This window comes from Sceloporus undulatus, chromosome 2, assembly GCF_019175285.1.
Source record: "Sceloporus undulatus isolate JIND9_A2432 ecotype Alabama chromosome 2, SceUnd_v1.1, whole genome shotgun sequence".
In the NCBI taxonomy this organism is placed as follows: Eukaryota; Metazoa; Chordata; class Lepidosauria; order Squamata; family Phrynosomatidae; genus Sceloporus; species Sceloporus undulatus.
The window spans coordinates 167,286,266-167,295,997 of record NC_056523.1 but is presented as its reverse complement, the minus strand read 5'-3'; the positions used below and the strand labels follow the sequence as shown (position 1 = coordinate 167,295,997).

General features: G+C 43.2%; 1 protein-coding gene across 1 annotated transcript; it reads right to left on the bottom strand.

Annotated features, from left to right (window-relative positions):
* On the bottom strand, positions 1 to 8,435 carry LOC121922474 (aquaporin-5-like). Its single transcript, XM_042451969.1, has 4 exons — positions 8,073 to 8,435; positions 6,399 to 6,563; positions 3,864 to 3,944; positions 1 to 332 (listed from the first exon to the last, which is right to left on the bottom strand). Exons 1-4 carry the CDS (start codon positions 8,433 to 8,435, stop codon positions 147 to 149), a joined length of 795 nt encoding a protein of 264 aa, XP_042307903.1. The 3' UTR covers positions 1 to 146.
* Between the last annotated feature and the right edge of the window lie 1,297 nt (positions 8,436 to 9,732).

The window sequence follows — 9,732 nt, the reverse complement described above, 5'->3', positions numbered from 1 at the left end:
CATTAAAGAGAGGGATAGAGACTAGAAACTGATAAGCTTGTCCATAGGGGATGATGGGAGTATGGTTTTTCTTTAGTCCGTCATTATTTTGGAGGGTATTGTGGTGAAACACCCCATCTTTATCTACTCCACTACTTTTTGCTATATTATAACTTGTCCACCAGTTCTGTTGAGTATTTCTGGTCATTCTTCTCTATCCAATCATCTTCAGAATTGTAGGTCCCTTTTAGAACACAAATTCTCTCTGCAAGACTTCTGGTATCAGGAGAAAGGATGATATTGTAGATCAGAGAAGCTAAGATGCCTCCAGCCAAAGGTCCTGCCCAGAACACCTAAAGAAATGGGAGGTAAAAACACAGCAAAGCTCAGGTTTTTTGGAAGTACTATCCCACCGCCACCCCTCACCCCGAAAAACGCAGCCAGTGTGGCTACCAGCTTCTAGAATTCTGCAAGTTGTATTTTGTAAAAAACAAAACTTTTTGAAATCAGTCACTGGAAAGTAATGCCAATGAGCTTTGAATAATGTTGAACTATTCAGATAAAATGCACCATATTTCACATCCGTGTATAAGAGTATCAGTATAATTCACTTTTCAGGGTGCACTATGGGAGTCTGCCTGTCAAGATATTGATATAGTTTATAGTTACAAAAAAATGATTAAGCTGAGTCTCACAACTTCAGGGGGAAAATAGAGAGAAGAAGACCTAACACCAAACTCAGGCTAACATATGTCAACTCAAGGAAGGATCTACCACTTGCTGGGACAGTGAAGTACCACAAGCAACAGGGTTGGAGTGTCATGAGAAGATAGCAAACTGTTAGCTCATTAAATTGTTATTATTGATTTTTTTAATTGCCAGAGTTAGAAGGGGGGTGCGTTTTCTGTCTCAGGGGCCAAAGCCACATCATTGGCTTTGGGTCCTAGGCACCTTGATTTGGGCAGGGGGCTGAGTGGGAGATACCATTTGCTTCTTCAGTTCTGGAAGCAAAATGTCTTGGGTCAGCCCTGAGTAAACATTATAGAGAGGGGGGGGGGGTCATGATTTCTCTTCTCGTAAGCTAGGGCATCCACTTGGAATTTTAGCCTGAAATTTAAATATACCGTCCAAATTGCTAAAACCTATTCCCAAATGTTTAGATTAAAAACCAGAGTAGATTTGTCACCCCACTGACATGACACTGACTTTATGAACTACTTGCTAACATATACTGAGGTAATTCACATGTCTTCACCCAGGGGTTGTTATTTTGAAACAATAACCTTTGTTTGCCAGAACAAGGAATTCCAGAGGATTTCAACCATCCCACCCTCTGAGTCATTCACAAGTCCTGATATCAATATCCTATTGGAAGATAAAGCACATTCTGCACAAGGGAGAAAATGGTTTAGAAGACAAAGACACATTGGAAATTGGACCTTTCCTTTCCAGCCTGTTCGCTCCCTCTGGAGTTTATCACACAGGAGGAATTTCTCTTAATTTCAAATGAAAAGAAAGTGGGGCCAGTTCAGCGAATTTACGTGAATTCGAATTGCATTCGAAATGACTTCCCAATCCATTGCCCGAAAATAGCTTGCCATTGCCTGGAATTGCATGTGATCACTTCTCACGCAATAACATGAAACCCCATGATTGTGTTCAGACTGATTAAAGGCAGATGATGATGATGGATGATGATGATTTGTTTCATTTCTATGCCACCTTTCTCTGAGAAAGGGACCCAGGTGCAGCCAGAGTTCGTTAAATGACTGTCCTTTTGTTGTACAAAAAATAACTAACCAAGCTGACTATACCCACTTTTCCTAGTCTTTGCCATCTGCTATCTTTCTCTCATCATAGAGGAGGCTATGCTGAAAGATGTTTGCCTACTGTACTTACACTTCTGGGATAGTTCAGGAAAAATCAAGGTGTTCTGCCTAAAGAATGGATTTCTCTAAGAAATATTACTCCTTTTGAAGATCCTGAAATCTATTTTTTCACTTGGTACTTGCAAACTCATCCTCCTAACTTCTGCTGTTGCTGGGGGAAAGGCTCAGGAATACTTGAGTGATCCACAACTCTGTTACTACTGCTTCTTCTTATCTCTGGCTGAAAGAGAGAGGTGAGCCAAGTCCCTAAACTTTGGCAGAGTTGGTTGACTTTCTTTCACTTTACTTCAGTATCTCATTTATCACTTCAACATGTAAGCAAACCAGAGGTTGACACAAGTTCAGGATGATTATCCCAGGATAATGGCTTGAATAAACAGGCCCTGAGATAAGTCAATGGCTCATATATCACTATCAAGATTCGTACTTCATAAGCCACTGATTTTAATTAAGACACAGCCCAGCAAGAATTGAGTCTTGTTTGTATACATTTAATTAATGCATCAGTCATCCATCTATATGCCAGGTGCTAAAACCAAGGTGGCTCCTCTCTTCTTCCCTTCACCCACAGCTTGACAATGCTCTTTTGAGGAGGCAGGGTACCACAGAATCCCCCAGCCAACATGTCCATTCTGAGAGCTGTAATCCCCCTGCCCCCACCCCAAGGAAACCTTCCATGCTCTGCATCCCTTTCTAAGCATCCTGGAAATCTAATTGAGATTGGGAGCTCCAAAAAGTGGAGGGAAATGCCCTTCATGTCCTTCAAAGGGAAAACTGGCCCTCTGGAAGTTTTGGACTTCAGTGCCCAGATGTCCCAGCCAGAATGACAACTGGATAGGGATTAAGGGAGCTGTAGTCCAAGATCATAGAATCATAGAGTTGGAAGAGACCACAAGGGCTATCCAGTCTCTGTTTAAAGATCTCTAAGGAAGGAGACTCCACTACATGCCAAGGGCGTGTGCTCCACTGTCGAACAGCCCTTACTGTCAGGAAGTTCCTCCTAATGTTGAGGTGGAATCTCTTTTCCTGTCCTGTCCGGGTCCTAGTCTCTGGAGCAGCAGAAAACAAGCTTGCTCCCTCCTCAATGTAAACAGGGCTATCATATCACCTCTTAACCTTCTCTTCTGCAGGCTAAACATCCCCAGCTCCCTAAGTTGTTCCTCATTGGGCATGTTTTCCAGACCCTTCACCATTTTAGTTGCCCTCCTTTGGACATGCTCCAGTTTCTCAACATCCTTTTTAAATTGTGGTGCCCAGAACCGGACACAATATTCCAGGTGGGGCCTGACCAGAGCAGAATAGAGTGGCACTATTACTTCCCTTGATCTAGACAGTATACTTCTATAGCATTGGCCTTGTTAGCTGCCGCATCGCACTGTTGACTCATGTTCAATTTGTGGTCTACTTGGACTCCTAGATCCCTTTCACATGTAGTCTTGTCAAACATCCTATATCTGTGCATTTCATTTTCTGCCCTAAGTGCAGTACCTTACATTTCTCCCTGTTGAAATTCATTTTGTTAGCTTTGGCCAAGCTTTCTAATCTATTAAGGTCATTTTGAATTTTGATCCTGTCCTCTGGGGTGTTAGCTCCTCCTCCTAGTTTGGTGTCCCCAATTCTGTCATCCAAGTCATTGATAAAGATGTTGAATAGCATAAATCCCAGTTGAGAATAAAAATCACTACCATCCCAGATGCCATTCCAGTGTTTTGCAGTTGCTATTCCAAGTCATGGATCTGTGCTTGCAAGTTAACTTGCCTTTAAACTGGTTTGCTGCACTGTGGGTGTGAAGGGAAAATGAAATAATAAGAGGGTAGCTAGGTAAGTATTGGTACTATTGGATATACCCCAATAGGATATATCTTTCCCCTATCTACTGGAGGAACAATAAGGCTTCTTCTTCCCTATCTTAAAGTGAGCCAATGATTTCTGGGCATCATGAAGCTTCTTTTGAAGACTCAAGCTAACTGTATCATATGGGAAAGATCCACTCACCCAATGATCCTGAAAGTTTCTCATGATGACAGCTGGGCCAAAAGACCGTGCAGGATTCATGGAGCAGCCAGTGAAATAAATCTGAAAGATAATAAACAGGGATAAATGGAGAGCTTGGCAAAGTGGATTGAGTGGAGGGGGGGGGGTACTACAGCTTCCAGAATCCAGCAGCCAGCATGGTCAGCCCAGTTCTGGGAGTTGTGTAACATTCACATGAACAAACAATTTAGGTATTCAGGTGTTTTCTAACTCTCATTTCTTCTGTCAAAGAACATAACATTGGTTCCTCGTTCTCTCCTTAACTCTTGTAGAGATTCACACTTTTCCACAGCAATGTGTGTATGTTTTATCCTGGGCCTGATTCCCATTACCTTTTTAAACTGGATCACAAATTGGTTTGAACCAGTTCAAATGACCCTAGTTCCTACTTGAACTGAATTGCTGAAGTGATTTGGAGAGGGAGGCCATGTGCTAGACCCATTTAACCTGCGTCTTTTTTATGCTAATTTTTTCTGCATCTTTTGGGATAAATCAATTCCGCACAAGTGTGAAGCAGATGTGGATCAGAATCAATTTCAATTTGCCCTTCGACCGGCTGGAGCAGGTCCATTTTTAACTGATTCATTCATGAATGTGAACCACAAGTGGGTTATTTTACAGGAGGAAAAATGTGATTGGGGCAAATGTAGTTTGTAGCACGCTCCACTGTTGAATCGATCCATCAATTCGGATCGCAAACCAATTTATTTGTATGTGGCAATGAGGCCTAAGTGTAGTTATAGACCATCCCATTAGCATGTGTATGAAAGAATCCGCTTACTTGTCCCACACACATAGTTCTTTACATACACATATTAAATGAGTTGGGTGGTGGGTTTATGTGTGAATCAGCCCTCAGTGAGAACAGGAGGCAAAAACATTTTGACAAAATCAATATCACACTATACTATTATAGCACCATTATTCCACCATAAATGTTGTGGCTAGTTCCTGTGGAATTCTGGGTTTTGCAGTTTAGTTAGGCCTAAGAGTTCTCCAGCTGAGAAGTTTAAATGCCCCTCCCTACAAATCCTTGGCTATTGTGATATTGGCCGAGTACAAATGGGCCTTTCTGATGCCCTCATCATATGCTAGGGTTGTCTGGGGAGGCGGAGCGCCCACACACCCTGCAACCCTCGCACGTGATGAGGACATAACAATGGTGGCGCCCTGTATACATGGGCACCGCCATTGTTACGTAAGCACTGTGTGGTGTCTGCATGGCACTGTGCAGCACTTACATAATGAGTGCACCGGTGGCTCAATTGTTACGCCGCCGCTGCAGCTGGAGAAGAACCTGCTTTTTGCAGGTTCTTTTTCCGTCTGCAGGAAGCTGTGCAGTTTGGCAGCTGTGGCTTCCCTCCGGCAGAAAAACAGGTGCCGGGAGGCCACCCTTTTTGGGTGGCCTGTATTGCGCCACTGTTATGAGTCATTTGCATGGCCAGTGTGAGAAACATTTAGCCCACCAGATATTTTGGAATTCACTTCCTAGGAGCCTCAGCCATGACGGTTCATCACAAGGGACCGTGGAAGTCCAAACTAATTGGTACCCTGGCTCTGTTTCTCTGTGTGTGTGCTACATGACTTCAATACGGACTTATGATGACCCTATTTTCTTGGCAAGATTTCTCCAGAGGGGGTGTGCCATTGCTTTCCTGTGAGGGAGAGAGAGTGTGATCAGTGGTGTCACTAGGGTTGGCATGCCCTGGTGCGATAACTCATGATTGTCATCCCGACTGCTGACTTCCTCCCATACCACACCATAAAGAATGCTTAGTAATTTTTTTTTGGTACTAACATTACTCGTAAATTGTAATTTCCATATATCACTGTATGTAGTAGTTGTGATGTAAACTAGCACAATTAAAATTAAACCTTCAAATTGCAATATCATACGCAGAGATTCAGTGTATTTATATGTACATAGTTTCACGTGGTTAAAGTGCACATTTGATAAGATGTGATGTTTTTAAATAAAAATTTAAAAGAATATTTTTAAAGAAGTTTTTTTTAAAAATACCTGGGCCTCTTCTTTCTACTCCCACTGATTCTCAGCCAACTCACACCATCTCTTCAGCATTTTAGAGAGATGGAGGTGAATGCCACAGCCCATTTCTGCCCAAAAGCAGATGTTTGCGCAGCAGTTCTGTCACCTTCTCCTTAGGATGTCACCTGGTATAGCTTGCATTCCCCGCATTCCCCTGCTGATGCCCCTGAGTGTGACCTGCCCAACGTCACCCAGTGAGTTTCCTTGGCCACGTGCAGATTTGACCCTTGGTTTCCTGGAATCTTAATCCAGTACTCTAACTACAAGGTCACCAGAAGGTGAAGGGAATAAAACCTAGATTAGATTAGAACAGGTCTAGAAAACACCCCTTCCCTGGTTGCTCTAGAATCCTCTGTTGGAAGATAACGGGGGGGAAATATATGTAGTATTCAATCCTTCCAGATGGAACCATTCCACCATTTTTGCCTTGGTAGCATAACAAGACTCACGCCTAGGAGGTGGCCAGTTGTGACTGACAGTCCAATAGATAATGCTGGAGAGCCCACTTTATCAGTTCGGCGGCTGTCAGTTGAGGCAAAGACACAGAGGACCAGTGAGAAGGTCAGAATCAGCTCCACTGCCACCGCCACCCCCGCTGGTGTGTTGTTCTGCAGCTGGAAAGATTAAGAAACACATTGAAATACAGATTGGGAGAGACAGCCTTTGAGCCTTGGCAATCACAGAGACAACATGAACAATTACATCCCACTTACAGCTGTGTTTAGTGCAGCAAAGAAAAGTGGCCCCAAGGGGCAGATTGTGAAGAATAGCTGACAATTCAGTACTTTGTCAGGTCCACCATAAAACACAGGCATGCCGGCAAAAGCCTGAGGGCTGACCTGCTGAATTATTGTGCGAATTATGTGTTTATCTGTCTGTTCATTTTTGAACCAATCCACCCAACCACCCTTCCACCAGCTAGCATAACCCTGGCTCAAATACCTCTGTATGTTTTAGCAATGAGAACTGGGTGAGCACCACAGGAAAAAAACTAGTAATTAAACTGAATCACTGTTTTCTGAAGCTCAGTCAATGGTTTAAGTTCTAGGCAAGAGAAGAACTGTTTACTTCAAGAGAGAAATGACAGCATTCACCCAATCTGGGTGTTGCGCTACAACTCCCATCACCTCCAGACAGAACTGCCATATTGGCCTGATGACTGGATTTGTAGCCCACTACAACTAAAGAATGCAGGGTTGGGAGAGACAGCATTAGGGCATTTATGTCTTTGGAAGCTATATCCATGTTGTGACTTGACAACTTTCTTAAATTCAGAAGCACTGGGGCTTCTGTAACCTAGGTCCTTTCCAACCAGATGCCACCTGGATGTGTTGGACTTCAGCACACGTTCTTCCTATGCTGGCTGGGGATGGTGGAAGTTGTAGGCCAGCCTGTGTGTGTGTGGGGGGGGGTAACTAGGAAAGGTTGCTTTAGGCTGTTAGGATACAACTGAGGACAGAAAAGGGAATTTTGATAAATGCAGATTTTCCACATGCCTGTGTGATAAGATGCATATTCTAACATCCCCACATTCCTAAAGAGGTACAAGCAACCCTTCTCTTAAACCACATTGAAAATGAAAGGAGTTGGCGGTATGTGAAGAATTTCACACTGTCCTCATAACAAAGGCAGAATCTGTCTGTCAACTTAAGGTGTAATGACAGGATCCTTGAAAGAGACAGCATATTTGATAGCTCCAAGGGTGAGGTTACAGGTAAGATCTCAGAAATATCAACATCCATACACTCATCAGGTTGCTAAAATCCAGTTGCATTTCTCTTGCAATAAGGTTTCCATCTGAAAGCACACAAATGTAATGCCATTTCACTTGTTTTAAGACCCAGAAAGAGTTGGCAAGAAGAATGGTTAAATGTTGTGAGAAAAGCAGGGACTTCCCATGGTATAAGCATGCACAAAATTGCCTCTGATCTAACAACTTGTTGTATTTTGGCCATATCATGAGAAAAAAGGACTCAGTAGAAAAAAAATGTTAATGCTTGGTAAAGTTGAGGGTGATAGGAAAAGAGGAAGGCTAAACATTATGGATTGTATTTTCTGCCCTTTTAATGAATCAGAACTACAGATGCATTCTTGTCAACAGTAGTGGCCACACCCTCACTTACCCCATTGACAGCCAGTCCTCCTCGGATCTCCGGTGGGGTAACCTGGTAAATCACCCCTGCGCCAGCAATTGCCCCTACCATTTGAGCTATTATGTAGGCCAGGGCTCGTAGTATGGAAATCTTCTGTGCGACGAGAAGAGCCAATGTCACTGCCGGGTTGATGTGTGCCCCACTGATGTGGCCCACCGATTGGACGAGCATGGCTATGGCCAAGCCAAACACTAGTGAAATCTGAAGGATCCCCGGGAGGGCAGAGGGCCAGTTCAAGGCTGAGCCTACCCCAAAGATGACAAAAAGCATGGTAGCCAAGAACTCTGCAGTAATAGCCCTGAAGAAGGCCAAAGAATAGGCCTCATTCTTCATGGCAAAGTGGTTTGGGGGAAGCACAAGGTGGAAAGCGTTCTCTGCCACTTGCTGGCTTTCTCCTCCAGAAGGATATGTGGACAGAATATATATCTAGCTATCATGGTACGGAGCAGGGGAAGAATGAAAAATGGGGTGGGGACTGAGAGCTCCTTGGAAAGCACCCATCTCCTCCTTTTTCTGAAAACCCTCACCTTCCTTATTAGTAATGCTCATCTCTTACATTTTCTCAGCCTGTGATTTATGGGCCTTTACTGCTTTCAGTTGAATGCAGCAGCAGGAGCCTCCTGAATGTTCTCAGGAGGGCCAGGCAAGTGTATTCCTGCTGAGTTTCCTTGAGATTTCAAGATCTGCATCCTTGAGTCCTTCACATAAACCAGAGACCTGAACACAACTTTTGCCCCCCTCCCCTGCACACAACATTCCCCTTCCCCCAACTAAATGTAGCTCTCCAGTTTTGAATAAGAGCCTACCACGGTCAAGACTTGATAAACTGGCTCATTTTCCTGCCAGCCAACACGAACTGCAAAAACCCCAATGGGATGATCTTTAAGTTCAGGAAGAAAGTGCAAAAGCAGGGCTAAAATTGAATATTAAGAAAAAAATAATTTATATAATCTTAAAGTAGGTGATGAAGGTATCAAAATACTTAGATTCTCTTTATCACAGGTCAGTTGTCAATCAAAACAGAGGCTGTAGTCAAGAAATCCGAAGAAGGCTGCAATTTGGAAAGGCAGCTCTGGAGGAACTGGATGAAAGCCTCAAGCACAAAGCCATATCATTAAATATCAAAGTCAGAATCATCCAAGTCATAGTATTTCCAGTTTCTATGTATGCTTATGAAAGCTAAACAGTAAAGAAAGTGACAGAAAGAAAAGCAACTCATTTGAAATGTGGTGCTGGAGAAGAGTCGTGCATGTACCATTTGCCAAAAAGACAAATTATTGGGTCTTAGATCAGATGAACTCTCAGCAAAAGCCAAGATGACTAAACTGAGACTGATATACTTTGAATGTATCATGAAATGTTATCTCATTAGAAAAGATGATAATGCTTAGTAAACTTGAAAGCAGGAGGGAGACCACACAACAAGTGGATAGATTCAATCCAGGAAGCCAGAGCCCTAGCCTTGCAAGACCTGAGCAGGGTTTTTGAAGAACGGGGCCCTTGGAGGTCTTCATAGCATTGCCATAAGTCAAAGCTGATTTGACTGGAAATGACAGCTACAATTGTTTTGCACTTGGCACATACACTATATATAGAAAATGGGATGTGTCCTGATTCGTGCTTCCAGAGT

What these genes read in the sequence shown, in the direction of transcription:
- LOC121922474 (XM_042451969.1), bottom strand. Translation starts at nt 8,435, where the DNA reads ATGAAGAATGAGGCCTATTCTTTGGCCTTCTTCAGGGCTATTACTGCA. An exon ending in CAACTGGCCACCTCCTAGGC is followed by an intron (nt 3,945 to 6,398) that starts GTGAGTCTTGTT and finishes ATTATCTTTCAG; the next exon opens with ATTTATTTCACTGGCTGCTC. An exon ending in GAAACTTTCAGGATCATTGG is followed by an intron (nt 333 to 3,863) that starts GTGAGTGGATCT and finishes CCATTTCTTTAG; the next exon opens with GTGTTCTGGGCAGGACCTTT.